We start from the raw sequence: 19,989 nt of genomic DNA, 5'->3' as shown, positions 1-19,989 counted from the left end.
AAGCTCCTTTATATTGAAAGCTGGCCAGGAATGCTGGAGCAATGGTGGTCGGTCTTCAAGGCAACAAGATAACAAGCTGTAAACAAGAGAAACGAAAAAATAGTGTTAATATCTCAAGAAAGACAGAAAGTTTTAATAAACAGTAAATTGCAAAAGTGCTTATTATTACATGTGCTATCTGCCAATATACCGGTACATGTGTGAACATGGGAATTACCCTTAAAGTCAAAGCAATTAGGAATATCAGTGTTACCAAGACCAATATGAGCAAATAACACTTAATGCAGGACTTATTCATTTTTTGCAGCTAATGATAAAATGGGCCTGATCATACACAGCGTTAAAGACAACAATGCCACATCTACAGATACAGAAAAAATGAGAACTGATATATATATATATATATATATATATATATATACTAGATTGTGGCCCGATTCTAACGCATCGGGTATTCTAGAATATGCATGTCCCTGTAATATATGGACAATGATGATTCCAGAATTCGCGGCAGACTGTGCCCGTTGCTGATTGGTCGAGGCAACCTTTATGACATCATCGTCACCATGGCAACCATTATGACATCATCGTTGCTGTGCCCGTTGCTGATTGGTCGAGGCCTGGCGGCCTCGACCAATCAGAGGCGCAGGATGTCTACGTCCTTTATGACATCATCGTCGCTGTGCCCGTTGCTGATTGGTCGAGGCCTGGTGGCCTCGACCAATCAGAGACGCGGGATTTCTACGTCGATGCTGTGCCGGTCTCTGATTGGTCGAGGCCTGGCGGCCTCGACCAATCAGAGAGCCGGGATTTCCAGGACAGACAGACAGACAGACAGACAGACAGACAGACAGACAGACAGACGGAAAAACCCTTAGACAATTATATATATAGATATATGCAGGGAAACTACAAAATTTATAGAGGAAGTTTTCGTAGGTAATGAAAGAAATAAAAGGTAGAGTTACAGTATGCATAATTGGGGATAACCAGCAGGTGGCGCTGTTTCCTTACGTGCTGGTAGTAGTAGTTATTGGTGGACATGGACTACACAACCTTTTTTTTTGCAAGTGTTTCTATAAACCCCAAGGGCAATAATTAACATTCTTCACATAGTTAACACTATCCTACAATTTTATTATTTTTTTTAAACCATTTGAAGGACTCTTAGACTCTGTTTACATGAATTATTCTTGCAGCTTTTTTTCTGCAGTTAAAACCTGCTCTTTTGGTAGTAAAAACACGGTGTTCAAAAAACACACGTTTTGGGGCGTTTAATCAGTATTTTTTGGGCGAGGATTACATGTGTGCTTTGTTTAAGGTATGTTTAATAAAGTTAGATTTATTCTCGAAAAACGCTGCAAAAACTTTTTTTTTTTTTGCAGAGTTTCTTCTCTTTCTCATTGCTTTCGATGGGTGAAAAAAAATGCTGAAAGAGCTGACATGCTGCGATTCAGTCAGGAAAAAACAAACAAACAAAACAAAAAAAAACACAAGCACGTGCATGAGATTTCTGAAACGTCAGCTTTTGCTGAAAGTGTAAAAAGCAGCTTTGAATTTGCGTTAAAAAAATGCGGCGTGTGAACATAGCCTTAGGTTAGAATCAGAATGAACAGGATATTGTCTGAATAGATCCTGCATTAAATACCATTAAATAATTGCAATAACTGAAATATATTTAAATAAAAAAAAACATAACAGATTCTTAAATAAAAGTAAAAATAAATAAAATGCAGCAAAATGGGTTGGCGCCATTCCCAGGTAAGAATAGATGTATTGATGATATAAATATATATCTAAAACACACATTTAAAGCAGATTTCAATAATTTGTTCCTAGAAACAATTGGTTTTTATTAACACGTAAAGTCAAATATTATTAATCACATCCCCAAGTGCACAACTCCCACCAGGAGACCTCCTGGCCAGATGCTATTTTCTTTTTTTGTTTGGGACTCCGTTGAATATCCCACTAATGATCATTAGAATTTGGATTTCCGGTCACCTAAAAACAAAGTTAATCACAGATAAATAAATAATTTGGAGTTTGATACCAAAACATATCAGAATCAACCCCCATAATCCCCTTTGTAACAACACTGCCCCCCTGTAGCATAAAAAACAGAATCAGTAGAAATCCCGGAACCTTTATCTAACCAACTGTTTTGGTAATTTTTTTTCCAATTTTTAGGGAAACTTAAATAGAAGTCTTTCCAAAGTCCTAAAGGTAGATCCAATTTCTACCCATTGTAAAAAAAAAAATCCCCCCCCCCAAAAAATACCAAGTCGTATGTAACACTATTGTCCATCTGCTCCGCTCAGCGTTACCGCAATATGGAATTATCGTTAGTAGGAATTTCTGCTTTATGGAGCGAAGTAGGTCTGGAACGTCCACTTCTGGAGGTGATTTGATGGGCTGCACGCGCTGATTTGGAGCTTCTCGTGAGAAGGATCGACCTCCAGGCACATTGGATGCTTCGAGTTTTCGACAACTAAATGATCCGCCTGTAAAAGAATATCACAAAGTCAAGAATCAGCGAAACGTGTAAAGCAAAAGACCAGAAACAGGGAGAGATATCAGTGTCCACAACCTGAGGCTCAAGACCGACATGAGGACCTCTGCGCGGCCCCTTAGCTTCTGCCTTTATTATATTCCCCCATCAGCTGTGAATTATATTACTGAGAAGTGGAACGAACTGCAGCAACTCAGCCACAAAGTGGAGACCCCATAATGTTGCAGAGCGGGGGGCCGAGTGCTGAGGAGCAGAGGGCAGGAAAGTCACCACCGCTCTTCTGACCCCATAACTGCAGAATTCAGAGCTCCTCTGGTATCAGCACAAACCCTCAGCTCCCTGGTAGCTTCATGGCCGAGCGGTTGTATGCAGCCGTACACCACCAAGCACAATGCCGAGCGTCGGATGCAGTGGTATAAAGCTGCCACAGGACTCTGGAGGAGACGTGTTCTGTGCAGTGACGGATCACACTTCTGTCTGCGTCTGGTTTGGGTGATTCCAGGAGGACGTTACCCGCCTGACTGCATTGTGCCCGCTGTACAGACGGTGGAGGAGGTACAATACTATGGGGGTGTTTTTCAGAGGTCGATCTAAGCTCCTTAGTTCCAGTGATGGAAATCTTTAAGGTTCAGCACAAGACGTGGACAATTATCGTTTCCAGTTTATGAGAACAGTTTGGGGGAAGACCCTTTTCTGTTCCCCATGACTGTGCCCGGTGCACAAGCGCCATACAGACATGGTTGGTGGAGCTTGGTGGGAAGAACCTGACCCGGACCTCAACCTCATCCAACACTTTAGGGATATCATAGAGCGGACATTGTGAGCCCGGCCTCTCGATCTGACCTCGATCTTATAGAACGTCTTCCCAGCAGAGCGTTAGCCGTTATATCTGCGAAGGAGCCGACTCCATAGTGTTGCCCACGGATGTAGACGGAGGTCAGGAAAGCTGCAGGTGTAAAGTGGAGGGGGCACATACGTTTCTCTATATAGGTTCCATCCATCCATTGTCTATGTGGGTGTTTTGGGCACAGTGATATTCCTGGACGCAGATTGCAGGATTTCTCCCAGACACCGACTGCTGTGAAAACCTGATGATACCGATGGACACGTGGACCACGTGTGGCCGCACTCTTATATATCATGTGTTTGCCTTCGTTATCTTAATGACGCCTGTGTCAGGCTGATATGGGCGCAGGGTGAAGCAGGGCTGGTTCCCTGGCACACACAAGGTAAATATCCCTCACCCCTGTGACCCATCGGTTACTCACCAGCGCGGGCTGTAACGCGGCGACGAGCCTGTGTAACCAGCGGTGGCTAGCGTCCAGGTTGTCACATTGTACCACAGTCACCCTGTTCTGGATGTCGCCGTGTGAAATGCACAGATCCTTCTGTCTGATCAGCCGTAACCAGGTGAAGTTAAACTGCTGGTTCTGCGGTGAGAATAGGAAGACATGACACTCCTTGCCCAAACGGAACCCGACAGATAACAGTGAGACATTGTGTCCGGCCAAGACCCGCGACACGGAGGTCACCTACCGCCCACAACACTATCAAAGCTAATACTTTTGCTTTAATAAATAACAAAAATATTTTAAAATGAGTCAGAAATCAATTCTAAAAAAAACCTCCCAGAAGTCAGCTGCTGTGGCAGGATACCGTCATACCAGGAAATACGCAAACGTTGACTATGTGAACATTGCAGCCATGACGGACTGATTATTTTGACCAAACTCTGATCCGATCAGTTCTTCAGATAGCACGCGTATGAGAAAATTGGACGTGTGAGGCCCAAGACTATTTTCAATTAGGGCTGGATCCTACCTGCCCTTTAACATGCCTGGACTTTAGGTTAGGGCCCCTCTAGAACGGACGCCTTGTCGTGGTTGTTGGGATCTCATGAATTAGTGAGTTTGTGCACTAAGTGCCTTCATTTTATTAGTGCAGTCTAACGAGCAGGAACGTAGTTGGTAGTTCACATATTCAACGTTTTCATAGATCTCGGCTCACACAATGGCTGCTGCGCTCTTTAATAAGACAACTGGGTGTTATCAGTTGCGGGTTTGTCTCAGCATACCGTGAAACAGTCCAATTAATGATGAGAGTCTTTCTATTCCTCTCTGAACAGGCAACTTGCATCATTTTCCAGTGGAACATTGCATGGCCTAGAAGTCTCCTTACAATGGCATGCCACTCTCTCTAAAAGGAGAGATGTTACCTCTTAGACCCCAGCCATATCAGATCTCATGTTTTGCACTGAAGAGGGGCAACATCACGAAAGAGCGGTCTGAAAATTGAGATTCTGGTTTGCCTTTTCCTCTCTGAAGAGGCAACTTGCATATTTAATTTCCCAGAGGAGCAATGCATGGCCTATTAGTCTCCTTACACAGGCATGTCACTCTCCGCAGGGAGAGACATTGCCTCTTAGACTGTGATACATCCCTTTGATAAGGAAAATATTCATTTATTGATACATTTCTAGGAGTAATAACGCAATGTAAAGGTCGAAGAGAGGATGATGCAGAATTGTTATTTTATGAAGGTCACAAACATGTCAGGAGTGGTAACAAGTCTTCTTCAAGCAGGACCTCGGTCGTGGGGTCACTTTTCAAGAAACGTTTGCTGCGCAAGTTATATGGGTTATATGGGAGATGAGCGGATCAATACTCGATACATGTCAATGGCAGCTGGGAATGAAACTGAGATCGGACCGCAGGGTTCGGACTGGCCGGCGGCTATCCCGACAGCAGCATTGAAATACATGACGACATCACGCTTGGGTCGGGAGAGTCGCTGGCCCGTCCGACCATTGGGTCCGATCTCAGCCCGATTTATACATCTGCCTGACTGCGCCCTAAGACAGGGATTGACTACCTTAAGTTGTATGAACATATGGTCCGGGCACGCTTTCCTTTTTTTTTTTATACGCACATCTAATATAAAACCACATAAATCACAAACCTGCTTACTGGCATCACATGATTCAAGGACCACAGTCGAGTTTTCCAAGGACAGGCACTTGCCCAGTGCAATGTTTCTTAACTAAAATACAAAGATCGAAGTTAATCACCTTTAATTTAATTTGTTAAAAGTAAAAAAAAAATAAAAAAAATAACGCATCAGAATTGCATTTTTTTCTATTGACTCACATGATTGATTTTTCGATAACCTGTATGGAGCTGAACCGTTCAGGCAGGCTTCACGTGAGACATAACGTGTCGCATGGTCAAACATTGCAAAACTGTTTGTGCGTTTTTAATTTATAGCTTTCATTTATCCGTTAATACATACCGGCCTGAATCATGGCGAAAATAATAAAAAGAAAAAAGTTCTGAAAATATTTACATTATTCATTAATGTGATTGTACTCTTGTGCCCCCTAGTGGCCATTATATACAGTACACATACAACTTGATTTTTTTTTCATATATTTTATAATTAAAGAAGAATCCCAATGATTGGTAATTCCGCATTAAAAGGAAATGTGTCATCAGAATATTGTTTAAAGCAAGTTTTTAGAATAAGTACCGTATGTATTTTAAATATTTTTTTTATATAGGGTCTTGTTTCCCCAACTTTCCATATCACCATTTATATTAAATTAAAAAAAAAAATCTTGCAATTTTTATACTGAACACACTTCCTGTTACTTACAGACGAGTTTTCAACATTCTCATTACCTTCACAGACAACATTACGGTGAAATGTAACCCATCTATGCAACTCATCTCCCGCCTTGACTACTGTAACCTCCTGCTCTGTGGCCTCCCCTCTAACACTCTTGCACCCCTCCAATCTATTCTAAACTCTGCTGCCCGACTAATCCACCTGTCCCCCCGCTATTCCCCGGCCTCTCCCCTCTGTCAATCCCTGCACTGGCTCCCCATCACCCAGAGACTCCAGTACAAAAGCCTAACCATGACATATAAAGCCATCCACAACCTGTCTCCTCCATACATCTGTGACCTCGTCTCCCGGTACTTTCCTGCACGCAACCTCCGATCCTCACAAGACCTCCTTCTCTACTCCCCTCTTATCTCCTCTTCCCACAATCGCATACAAGATTTCTCTCGTGCATCCCCCCTACTCTGGAATGCTCTACCACAACATATCAGACTCTCGCCTACCATCGAAACCTTCAAAAAGAGCCTGAAGACCCACCTCTTCAGACAAGCCTACAACCTGCAGTAACCACCGATTGACCAAACCGCTGCACGGCCAGCTCTACCCTCACCTACTGTATCCTCACCCATCCCTTGTAGATTGTGAGCCCTCGCGGGCAGGGTCCTCTCTCCTCCTGTACCAGTTGTGACTTGTATTTTTCAAGATTATTGTACTTGTTTTATTATGTATACCCCTCCTCACATGTAAAGCGCCATGGAATAAATGGCGCTATAATAATAAATAATAATAATAATAATAATAATAATAATAATAATCTATCTACAGCAGACAACAGAATCCACCATTCGCAATAGCTGATGTCACAGCTCACCTCCTCCCCCTCCATTCACAATGATCCTTGCCTAGGTTAGAGCATGCTGAGAAAATACTTCACAAGCAAATAGGGTCTGAATCAGTCTATAGCCGTGGAAAACAATACAAAAATAACATTAGAACACAGCAGCACTTACCGGTCCTTCGGCCCTGACCAGGGGGGCGTCCAGGTCTGGGTAGACATTGTCTATGTACCATTTGAAGCTCTTGCACTGTAGTCTCTTCCTCAGCTCCTTTTGCTCCGTCAGGTCGCCGATGTTCACCCGTTCTCGGAGAAGGTGATATCCATGACCATAGAAGAGCTCCTTATAGTCGTCCAGCCAGACTTCTGCGACACGGGCCAGGTTCCTCTCCACAGTTTTCACCCGGTCCTTAGGGAACGAGTACGGGTTGTCATTCCTGAAGATGTGGCCAACTCTGGAGCAAGGGATGATCTCAATTTCTCCACCACACATCCAAACCTAAAATACAGGAGAAGCCAAAGCTATAAATGAAGGGATGTCCTCATCCTCTACCCTGGTAAAGACACGGCTCGTAAAGATATCGGAATGGATGCCCTACAAGCCGCTGTTCACACAGAGTGATTTTTTAAAAAAAAACTTGTCAACTTTTAAAAGTTTCAAAACAGAAAATACTTTAGGAAAGGGTCCTTTTTGGGGGTGGAGTTTTTGGAGGAGTAAAATGTTCTCTTCCTGAAATGTTTTTTTTTCATGACATTTTGGAGTTTTTCTAAAGAAGCTTTTTTCTTTTGCAGCCATTTATTTAATGCCTAGTTTTGAGCCGATTCCATCAGGATCCTCTTTCAAGAAGTGACATTCACTTTTTTTTTCACCAGGTGTTTTTAAAAACCTCTTCAGGGGGAAAAAAAAAATCAAACTTCTACGAACGAAAAAAAAAAGTTTATTTCTTAACCCTGCTGTTGTCTTCGGTCTGGGGAGACCAATTTTGAACTTTGGTATTTTTTGGGGTGTTCAAGATGCGGTTCTGAAACTTGTGGTTGATTGACTTAAATGAGGATGGGTCGGTCGGCCACGGGTTTCAGAGCCGCATCTTGAATATTGAAGTTCAAGGTCGGTCGTTTTTGACCGAAGACAACAGCAGGGTTAAAGAAAATTTTTGCAAGTGTCTTGGAAGATCCCTTCATAGAAAACCTCCTAAAACATGAACATACGAAAATCTCCGGGTTGTATCACAGGCTACAGGTGGGGGAAATGGTTCATAAACAATAGTTCTTAATATTTAAAGATACCTTAAATGATATTTCCATGTTTTCTCCTCCCCAAACATCCAGGCCGGGGTCGTAGCTACCGAGTTCGTAGAAATATTTCCTATCGATGGAAAATAACCCTCCAGCCATTACTGGACATCTAAAAAACAAAAGCTATCTTGTTAAATGATTGAGCCTAAAATGCATGCATTTCATAAAAAAAGCTATCAGAGGTGAACAACCCCTTTGTCTATACATTAAAGGGGTATTTCTATTTTTTTTAAAGCATCCAGTATAGTCTAAAAGGAACCAGTACAGTTCCCCTACTGGGTCAGGTTGGGGCCATATGACGGCTGCAGTTAGTCACAGGCTTATTCCTGTCCCAAAATGTAGTAGGTGTAATAATAATATTAGCAAATTACCTCCAGCTGGAAAGGTAGTATAGTTCTTCTGATTCACTATGTTGTTTTCCCATGTCGGGCAGTGCGGTAGGTTAGATATCCATGGTTACGACCACTGACAACTAACTGTCACTATATGAGTGGTCATCTTAACCATAGATACCTAAGCTACTGACCATGGGGTAAGGGACATAGTGAATCAGAAGAACTGTACTACATTCGTAATTGGAGGTATTTGCTAACATTATTATTATTATACCTACTACATAATGGGATAGGATCTTGGAGATGAGAACACCCCTTTAAGGACTGCTGCAGCCCGAACAGAGATTGGTTGCAATAGTCACATGTCCATATGGCAGAAACAGGATTGACAAAACTGATCTCTGAATAATGGACCCAAGGCAGCGCTAGAAAAGAACTGTGGTGGTTTGGTAGGTGCGGATTTTGTTATTTTTTTAGTCCATGCGTCATGTTTTTAAAAAAAAATAATAGTAATAACAATAATAATAATAAAAAAAATTCAGGGCTAGAAAACCCTTTAAAGGTACGACATCTGTGATGAACTTTTCCACCGAAAGTGGCTTTGGATTGCCATCATCCAGAGTCATTAAATTCATATAATACCCCAATAATGGCCCAGAGCAGAGCCCGGTAGATATAGATTGTAAGGGCAATAATTTGACAATTGACAACCACTTTCCTGATTGATAGATGTGTTCGGAGTTGTCGCTTCCCTTCCCCCTCTCATATTAATGCTTGGATTGCAATGAAAAGAAAAAAAAAAGATATAATTTTTTTTTTTTTTACGTAGATGTGACCGTATAATTCTGCACACGATCAATTGTGCAAAACTGACAATAAAATTCTTTGTTGTTAAATACGAGATCTGTAAAAGCGCTGCGGAATATGTTAGCGCTATATATAAAAAAAAATAAAGAAAAATAAAGATCTGTTTATTATGCCTCTTCCTCCGGTTGAGACACAAAGACGTTAGTAATGTCACCCATCAGATGCCATCATTAAACCATCTAACAGGGTCTGCACTGCTCCCCTGGGTGCGGAGTCGGTGCCCTCCTGCCCCGAATATGATCTATTGTCCGCGCTCGGCCGTAAATGACAGATGTTCTGACGTGTAACAGGAATATTGTAGATCTGTAAATTCCAGGATCTCAGACAATGTGACAAGCTTAGAAGAAGAAGTGTTCACCTTATTGGATCCATCTCCGTGATCTTGTCTTTCTGGAGAACGTCTGTAGGGATGGGCTTCCAGCCAAAGTTCATCGGCCAAGTGAAAATACCTCTCTGGAAGTTGTCCACGGTCATGTAGCTGGGGGAGAAGCGATAGTGATGAGAATAAAGAATAAACATTTATTTATGAACTATGGCCTCCATCATTGAATTCTGTAATGTCTGGTCCGAAAACAACGGCACCATGCGGTCTGCATGGACACATCACCACCGAATTAAAAGTCCACACACCCAGCCAGCAATGTTGGACAGCTGCGAAACATGCACCCACGGGATCTCAAACATATTTTTTGGGGGCGCTCGCCAAAGTCTCTCATCTAACACCCGAGCATGCTTATATAACACCTTATCTGTGCACGTTCGCTCATCACTAGATGAGACAAATCAGAGCTGTTTCCCATTTCTCCAAAGACCCCATAGTGGTTTCCAAGGTATCTAGGTCTTGGACAAGTTACATTGAATTCTACAAAGCATATGTCAGGGTATGATCATAAAAATGTAAAATGTTCAGGAGAGTGGCGCCCAAAATAATCTAAAATAATATTCCAAAAAATTCTCCATAAAGTGTCACTTGGATTATTGCTCTCTCTGCACACAGGGGAACTCTACCTCATGTCCTTATCATTAATGACTTCAATCACCGGACACGCCACTTTCTTTCTGTTTATCCGCACTTGTTCCAGGAGAGGTTCCAGCCATCCAACATTGCACTCAACGTGCGAGTCCAAGAACGTCAACACGTCTCCTAAAAGACAAAAAGGGAACGTTCACCATGTTCTTTAACGACTTCATGACCAGACGATTTGTCACTTTTGGGCATTCTGTTTTTTTTTCCTACCATAAAAGTCATGACTTATAATCAGCGGAGCTGAGGAAGGATTGGTTTTCGGAGGGTCGAGTTTTAGTTTTGAATGACACCAATTAGTTTACCATAAAAAAAAGTGCTGAAAAAAAAAAACCAGGGGAAAAATTCCAAGTGGGGTGAAATAATAATAATTATAAAAAAAAATAGCAATTCTGCCATTGTTTCTTGGATTCTATTTTGACGACGTTCTTTAGTCGGTATTAAAAAAAAAAGAAGGAAATTGATTCTCAAGGTCAGGCCAAGTTCACACGGCCGCATTTTAGGCAAATTTTATTCAATGCGGCAGTGCAGATCAGTGTTTTTCTTTTTTTCACGGACCGAATTTACCAGTGAAAAAAAATTGCAGCTGCACTGGTTTATTCGATATGTCGGATGAGACCTGCACATTCAAGTCTACGGTTACGCAGAAAATAAATAAAATATCGGATCCCATAATGAGCCTCCGTGAAGCATCTGAATTTTACAAATACATCGCAATTCGTTTACAGAAGAAACTGTATTTAGTCTTGTAAAATTGCATCAACTGGAAATTTATGCTGCACATAGAAAATATTACATGAAGACCTTTTTCCAATTTCTGTCTAATTTTTAGATAGATCTGAAAAAAAAGGAGCCATTGGCTTTAATTTCATACTTATAATGGGGTTGTACCATCCCAGACATGTGTGGTACAGTACATGATTGCAGAACCAGACTACAAATGGTTTGTTTGTAGTCTGTAACCATGGAGACACATAGAATCTTTCACTGGATCCTGACAATCATGGACATGCTGTACCGCTCTCTCAGTCAAGTGTATAATTGGATGGATTGAAAAATAGCAATTTTGACATTAGATTAACAAATGTTATATATTGATAGACAGGACAATGACCCCCAATTATTTTGATTTTCTAATTTATTTTTTTCATTGGAAAAGTGGATGATTTAAATGTTTATTATATTTTAAATAGTTTTTAATTAATTTTTGCTTTATTTCTTAGACTTTCAAGGGAATCCAAGTAACATGCTGCATCACCATGGCACAGGCTGGGCTTCATTGGAGTACCATTGGGAGTACTGGGATGGACAGAAGCATAGCGGTAGGTGCTGGCTGTGTAAAACTGCCAGTGTGGGGGTGATCTGGTCCATGTTAGGTCTGCTCCATATATGATCGAGTCTTCAGTGTATCTACTTCACATTCCAAGAATTCCTTCCAGGGCGTTGTTCCAGGATGCAGACGCCATCTTGCCACACTACATCTGAGCTAGGTTATGTAAGGTTAATAATTGATTTCATTAGCCATTCTCTCCTTCACACTATCACCTGACCGGTATGGACCTAGCTCAGCTCCTGTACTCCCTTTGTACACCTGCTCCTGATATGGTAGGTACTATTATGCACTATGTTGAAAAGAGGTCAAGAATCATCATCTTTTGGCCAGAGCAAAGATTAGCTGCAAACATTGGCTGCAAACATTGGCTGCCTCTCGCACTCCGGAGGAACTAACATGTCCAGGAATTACAATTACAGATTATTTATTTTTATTAGTGTAATGCTTCAGTTCACCTGTTGTGGTGCTGTGGGGAAATTGAACACTGGATGATACAAATCTTAGCCAATCACTGGTGTTAGTGCAGCGCCCCAGAGACCTGGTCATTGCAGTATGGCCCCAAGGCGAGTAGCGGTACGTTCGATGGCACTAAAGAGTTCTACTGACCAGGTATCATCAGAACACATTACACTTCACACTCCGGCCACTAGGGGGAGCAAAAGACTTTATTTATTGGGCCACTCCTCACACTGGTAAAACTAGGGGCTGGGGAGGAAGTTAGTCAGAAGCTGACTGGGTTGGAACCAGGCAACATCCCGTGGCAGGGGGTGTTGCGGGGAGAAGACACAGGGGGTCCCTGTCAGGCGTGGGAACCTGGCAGGTGCCTAGCGACAGAACAGAACGTAACGAAACCGCGCCTGCACACCTTGCGGCGGTATCCTAAGGAAGAGACAAGAGGGGAAGGATATTGTGGAACAGTGTAAACGAGATCAGCACAAAGGAGAGCCAGTAAGAGTCGTGCCGAGAGAGGAAGGCAACATCTTACTGAGGCGCGTAGTCGGTGGCCGGATCACCGTAGGAGTAACTGACTTCAGGCCTTACTTCAAATTCGGCTGGACAGTTGATTATAGGTTGGCTGTCTACCTTACTACACCTACGAAGACATAGGGGGCAATATTGGGAGAGGGGCGTCCCTAGGGTCCCGGAAGACCTCCAAGCCTTCCCGTCAAACGGGTGGCGTCCTAGCCATACTTTATCTGGGGGACGTTAGAAACTAGTAACATCTGGAACCAAAGAACGAGAGAGAGAGAGAGCTGTAGAGAACGAACGAGAACAGCAGTTGTGAGGACTATTCCGAATGCTCAGCAGGGTAGGACTACAACACACAGGCGCTATTGGTAGGCAACGATTTCCATCTGCGAGGGAAACTCTGGATGTGCCCATCGGACCGGCCGATCTCTGATAGCCCTGTTAAACGTGCTCTGGACTGAGTGTACTGAAGCCTTCAGTAAAAGGTAAAGAGACTGCAACCTTGTGTCCTCGTTATTGCCTGCACCTCACACCATCACCATCCACCTTACTGGGAAGCCCTGGGGACAGACTTCACCTGTGGGAAGGTATACCATCCAGCTGCCATTCCATCACCCCAGTGGACCCCACAGCAGCATCGGTTGCCCTGACAGAACACCACAGGTGGCGTCACAAACTACTGACAGACTGTACTACCATTTTCATTGGACGCCCCTTAGCAGGGTCACGACCGGGTCCAGCCACCGTGACAACCGCAGAACAGAAGGAGAAGGGACCGGTACCGAGTGACTTGTGGCCCTGTGTCTGGGGGCGCTCCATTTACAGCACTGGAAACCTTATAATCTCCATGGATATAAACCCTTCAAAGTGTTATTACCTGTGGCAATATTTGCACCAGCAAGTCTGGCTCGAATTAGCCCATGTCTTTCCTTTAGATGAAGTATCCGAACTTTGGGGAACTTCTTCATGAAATCGTCTAGGTCGTCTTTGAGGTAGGCTGAAGAAAACAAAGGACGACAAAAACATGAAAATCGTCAGGCTGATGAATCAGATGTATCTGCTGTATTTTGACTCCATGAGATGTCATAAACTATCTTTACTATGACCTTGTAAGACACTGACCTTTGGTGCTGAAGTCGTCTACGAGGATGACCTCTTTGACTAGATGAGCAGGGGAGCGGTTGAGGACACTAAATACTGAGCGGAGGAGGGCGGACCACACCTCGTCCACAAAACACATGATGATACTGGTGTTGGGAAGATCATCGTGGACCAACTGATTGGAGCACCTGCAACGATCACGTGGAAACTCCATTATAGTCACTAGTGTTTTATAAATACTACAGACATTTATGTATAAGTTATGGCAGGCGATCTGCATGACTGTTCCCATACTTCCATGTGCAAGCAGCCCGCTACAGTGGATGCCTTAATCTGGTTTCACACGTCTGACATTCATGTCTGTGTATAACCCAAGACGTTCGGACTGGCCGCGGGTCTCCTGACCTGAGATGAGGTCAAGGGACTCAACGCCCGTACTCGGAGAGGGAAAGACTCCACCTCTGTAAAGTTCATATGCTATACTTTTAAGAAATTCTAAAATGCAGTTTACAGACGGATCCAAGTTTCACATATTTCTCTTGAGGGAGTGTCCCTCAAAGTAATGTAGGTTGGATGTGAGCTCTATGCGTATCCAGGGTGCTGCTGTTTCCATTGGCTCATGTCTGCACAGCTTCTATCCTCCACTTATTTTCTACTAGTGTACTTTCCTCCCTATCTGTAGCCATTTTCTCCACCCTCTCTGTCCCTGTGCATGCTTTCTTGCCTTTCAACTCCTGAGATCTGTATATAACCACCTCCCCTTACCTGCTGCTACTTCTGTTACAGAAGGGATGAAGAAGGGAAAGGAGAACCATCACAACTGAGCAGGAGCTCTGATGGGATTGTTACTGTTTCTGCAAAAGCAATGAGCTGGGTAAATTAGACACTGTACAGCAGCACAAAGGCAGATGTGTTTTTTTTATGAAGACTATATTAGAAAGTTGGCCAATTTTGCTTTTAGTAAGAAAATTAACACTAAAAGATAAATAGCTTTTAAGGGCATAAGAGGAAACTACAACGTCTGTCTCTCTTACACATATGGATAAAAAACAACAACAACAACAACAACATATTTTTTATAAAACAGAGGATAACTGCATTCTGAAAACCAGTAACTACCGGGAATCCTATAATGGAAGAAGTAGATACCAGCCCTTTGTTAATCTTATATATACAGCAGGAGTTCCCTTGCACAAGGTGCGATTAGATGCGTCATTTCTCCCAGGTCATCGGGACGTCATACACTGAGGCTGATAAGGTTGTAACTTGGCTCAGGTGTATGCACTGACACATCTGCACCTGTACGTGGCACGGGTGCGGGTATACCATGAGTCACCAGGAAATTCGGCTATAATTAGCTGTGCTAGAGGACCGAAAAATCCATATCACTTTACGGAATACTATCAGATGTACAGCATGAAACGATAGATGTGTGTATGTGTGAGATCTGAGATTTATATAGATAGATATATATACACGTTATATATACACACACGCCGGTATATATATATATATTATATATATATATATATATATATATAAAATATATATATATATATATATATATACACACACATACACATATTTATATATATATATATATATATATATATATACAGTACAGACCAAAAGTTTGGACACACCTTCTCATTTAACGATTTTACTGTATTTTCATTACTATGAAAATTGTACATTCACACTGAAGGCATCAAAACTATGAATTATCACATGTGGAATTATATACTTAACCAAAAAGTGTGAAACAACTGAAATTATGTCTTATATTCTAGGTTCTTCAAAGTAGCCACTTTTTGCTTTGATGACTGCTTTGCACACTCTTGGCATTCTCTTGATGAGCTTCAAGAGGTAGTCACCGGGAATGGTCTTCCAACAATCTTGAAGGAGCTCCCAGAGATGCTTAGCACTTGTTGGCCCTTTTGCCTTCACTCCGCGGTCCAGCTCACACCAAACCATCTCGATTGGGTTCAGGTCTGGTGACTGTGGAGGCCAGGTCATCTGGTGTAGCACCCCATCACTCTCCTTCTTGGTCAAATAGCCCTTACACAGCCTGGCGGTGTGTTTGGGGTCATTAAAAATCTTTAAATGAGAAGGTGTGTCCAAACTTTTGGTCTGTACTATACATACATATATACACACATATTTATATACATATTTTACACACACATCACATGTAACTGTACATAGTATATTATATAAAAGAATATGAATGTAATGGTTTTATCTAGCCCTATACCCTGACCTACTTGCCACAATGGTTCCGCATCGGTCAGACCTCTATTTTGTAGATGTATAAGGGGATTATGGCAGCCAATTACAGCACACAACAGTTCCGCGGTGTGCTGTGATTGGCTGCCGTGGTTGTATCAAGTGACTTTAGCATTTATGTCAAGGCAGTACTGGTAATGAGGAATGCCCCGGGGGGTCTAGAATACTATTAAAAAAATATATATTTGATAGTGAATTTTTTGCAACTGGTTTACAAATAAATGGAGAGAACCGCATATGTGCGGCAAAGCAAAATAGAGCCTCATTTTATAGATAGATCCAACATCTGGAGATTGCAACTATCAGACATTTATGGCATATTCTGTGGATATATCATAAATGTTAAGAGATGGGGATAAACCCTTTAAGGCCTACTGCACACTTTTTTTCATTGTTTGGCCAGTAAAATGCCATAAATTTCATAGGTTTTTCACTCAATCATAGGTGATTCTTCAGGTTTTGTATTAGTCTACACCTGATGTAGAGACCTGTGTGGTCTCGACAGCTGCAATTTGCTACCATCTTTTCAGTGAGCCATTAGAAGGTATCAACCACCGAGGACTCTCAATCCGAAATATGTTTTTCATTGGTTTTTTTTTTAATTTTGTTTTTTTTATTAATTATATTAATTACATTTGTATCATTAATTTCTTTTTTTTTTTAAGCAGCCAGTGGGAAAACTGCATATATAACTTATAGACTTAGAGTATGCCAAAAGATACTAACCCCCCAAAAATCCACACTAAAAGTCCAGATAAATGCCACAAAAAACCCCTAAAAACAACAGTGTGACAATTCCTTTGCTTAGTGTGTCTTGAATGCAGTGTTCTGACAGATTAGTCGTCCAATCTAGTGCAGGGGTATGCTAAGCTGTCAGTATTTAAATTGATAGCTCCGCTGTCCAATCTTAGACTGGAAGGTGCTGAGCTTCCTCCAGGTGTTCCCTGTTCTAAGTGACTATCCAGCTACGTAGCTAAGCTATCAGTCCCAGATTTCTGCCAGATGTAGCATTTGTTCAGTGGTTTGCCTTGTATTTCTGTGCTCTGTTTATTTATTGCTGCCTGATCTTGGACCTCATTTTGACCACCTATTTGCCTAGCCCCTTTGCTCTGATCCGCCATCTTCCTGAAGAAGCTTCGCTGTGCCCCAAGATTTGGCTCAAACTTTTGACCCAAATTAAGGCTAATTTAGAGCCATGTTTCTCCACAACCAAAATGCTGACGGTGATGTATGAACAGACAGCGGATCTCCTAACTATAATGATTCGGACCTGTAATTACACCTCACAAAACCAACAGACAGTAAACAGAAGAGAAATTAAGGCAGGTGTATATTAAAACGTTTTAAAAAAAATGTCTAGAATGCCTGAAAGAAAAGAATAGCTAATAGTGAAATAATAAAAGCAAACACAAAAAAAGATGAAAGAGATCAAAATAATATGAAAAGAAAAATATCAGATCTACACGTATTTTCATGAGGTATATAAACCATATCAAGCATGTCATATGCAGGATTAAAGGCTTCGGATAAAGACAACAAAGACTTTGGGAATTAGGTAACTAAATGATCCATTTCAGGAGTGGTAAAGAATTAGGGCTCTGTTCTCAGCTCTGATGTTTCATTCTTCCAATGCTGTTTTACAATGTTCCTTTTAGATAACAGGTGGGTTACGTTTCGTCTCATTGTATCTGAAGCCACAGTTTCCACGTGAATTCTCCAGCTTCCATGTGCCGGTGACCGCACACTATCTCAGCACAGACGGGACCTCTATTATATGCACATTGTTTTTACGTTGCTGTCATTGGCATGGACATTTTTTTGATGTTGTCTGACTTTTTCCAGAGCATTTTATTTGTAGAAAACATTGCCGTAGAGAACTTTTATGCCCCAAATTTTGGTGGGGAAATGAAGAACAAAAACAAAAGTATTGTCATAGTTATCATCTATACACAGGACAGGAGAACGTTTTCTGATAAGTGATAGTCCAACCTCTGGGACTCCCACTGTTCCATAGAACGGGGCAGTGTAATTACCAAAGAAGTTGTGTGTTGTACTCAACGGTCTCCGGCAGTCTTGACCACGTGACTGGTAGGATATTGCCTAGTCTATGGATCGGTGATAACCTTCGTCCCTTTGGGCCCCCATACACATTAGATCACCTTCAACTGAACCAACCAACGACCGTCTCTACTGTCTCCTGATAAAAACAAACAGTAATCTCAGCCAAGTTCTTCTATGTTCTATCCAAGAGAATCTGCCACCAACAAGTCTGCCAGAGGTTATCAAAAGGATTGGCCATGGGAAATCTGATATGCCAGATCCTTCTGAATATCAACCATTGGGGCTAGTTGGAAAGCCCCGGTACACTTTAGACTGTTGGCCGATCTTCCTGATATCGGCAGGTATAACCCTGTTTAGTCTAATAAATATAGGGGCTTCTTAGCCACACTGGTGACAAGTGGCCTTGGAAAACAAACCGAAACTATATATAAACATACAAATATAATAAGAGTAATTTTTAAACATAGATTTACACATTTTAAAGCGGATGTCTTGGTTTTTTTTTAAAAAAGAAAATAATTTCCACATACCCTTTTAGGACCAGATAGCCCCTATGACATACAATGGTATTCCATACAACCTAACAATTCTGAAGCATCTTTTCTTATACCTCTGTGTTGTGCCATTCTTGTGTTATTTCACCTAAAACTTCATTAATAAATTGACATCTGGGTGTTACTAGTTGGGTCGTGGTGGAGGGGTTGGGGTGAATGTACACATTCTACCAGTTTCTAACCAACACAAACAGTTTCAGACTATGTAGCAGAGGCGTTCAACCTTTTGGCATCTCTGGGCCACAATGCAATAAGGGTGGTATTGGGGCACACAATCCGCTTTGGTCGTGTAACCATGATGTCACCAATGCTTGGAAACTGTACCGATTATACAGAATTGGCATTATCATTGTAGCTTCTGTTTTTTTACAAGACAGTTGGCCCAGCAAGTAACCATCCCTCCACACCTGATACCTTGTAGGGTCTCACAAAGGGGCCCCTTTGGGGATAGGAGACTTGGCCACCAAATATTCTCTTTCCTCCCTCCCAAAACACCAGAAAAGGATCCTCCAGCGAGCCAATACGAAACTGAGTGTGGAGTGTGGCTAGGGCAACCAAGAGGGAGGTCAGTGCCAAGGGTGTGATGGAGCGGATTGCCATTTGTGGCCTGACGTGAAATGGTGGCTTGGCCTTTCTATGGTCCTGCCGACCTCCAGTTAGCTCACATCCTCTTTCAGTTTACTTCCCCTCTGCATTCTGTTAAGTTTACGATTTGGTGTTGGGGCTCATTTACAGAAATCCCGGGGATTTGCACATGTATTTAGTTTTAGTAGAGTTGTCAGAAGTCATCATTGAATTCTCCAAACTAAAAGTCTGTGGGGTATGACGTTTGGAAGAGGGCTATGGATCTCTCACCTTACCAACTAGAAAGGTCTTCTAAACACAGGCTACAGGAATAGGTCAAACCTTGGGTGACCCTTTGGTTTGACAAACATAGCATATAATTGCCCAGAGGGCTGTAGACTTGCAAGCCCCTTTATGCCTTGGCTGCAAATGATGATGGCCCAGGTCCCAGTTCAAAAAGTGTCATCAGTGAATACTTTTCATATTATTTATGAGTTTGTTAAGACATCAATGTACTTTACTGTACGTTCTCTAAAGAACAATTATTTTACAAAAGTTTATTTCTGCCAATGTTAGTACGATGCTGCTAAAAGCCAAAATGGAGTAATGCCAAACCTTGTCCAATCTCTGC

General features: G+C 42.0%; 1 protein-coding gene across 1 annotated transcript in view; it reads right to left on the bottom strand.

Moving 5' to 3' along the window:
• Positions 1-1,825: 1,825 nt before the first annotated feature.
• GALNT5 (polypeptide N-acetylgalactosaminyltransferase 5) overlaps positions 1,826-19,989 on the bottom strand; it is a 29,862-nt gene continuing 11,698 nt past the window's right edge. Inside the window, exons 2-10 of the mRNA XM_069732964.1 lie at positions 13,915-14,081; positions 13,670-13,789; positions 10,475-10,610; positions 9,825-9,944; positions 8,256-8,373; positions 7,144-7,467; positions 5,471-5,551; positions 3,781-3,942; positions 1,826-2,504 (exon numbers count right to left, since the gene is read on the bottom strand). Of these exons, the coding sequence (XP_069589065.1) occupies positions 2,364-2,504; positions 3,781-3,942; positions 5,471-5,551; positions 7,144-7,467; positions 8,256-8,373; positions 9,825-9,944; positions 10,475-10,610; positions 13,670-13,789; positions 13,915-14,081 (1,369 nt within the window). The 3' untranslated portion in view covers positions 1,826-2,363. The remainder of the gene's footprint in view (positions 2,505-3,780; positions 3,943-5,470; positions 5,552-7,143; positions 7,468-8,255; positions 8,374-9,824; positions 9,945-10,474; positions 10,611-13,669; positions 13,790-13,914; positions 14,082-19,989) is intronic.

The sequence above is a fragment of the Ranitomeya imitator genome, chromosome 7, assembly GCF_032444005.1.
Source record: "Ranitomeya imitator isolate aRanImi1 chromosome 7, aRanImi1.pri, whole genome shotgun sequence".
Taxonomy (NCBI): Eukaryota; Metazoa; Chordata; class Amphibia; order Anura; family Dendrobatidae; genus Ranitomeya; species Ranitomeya imitator.
This window is presented reverse-complemented; position numbering and strand designations above follow the sequence as displayed.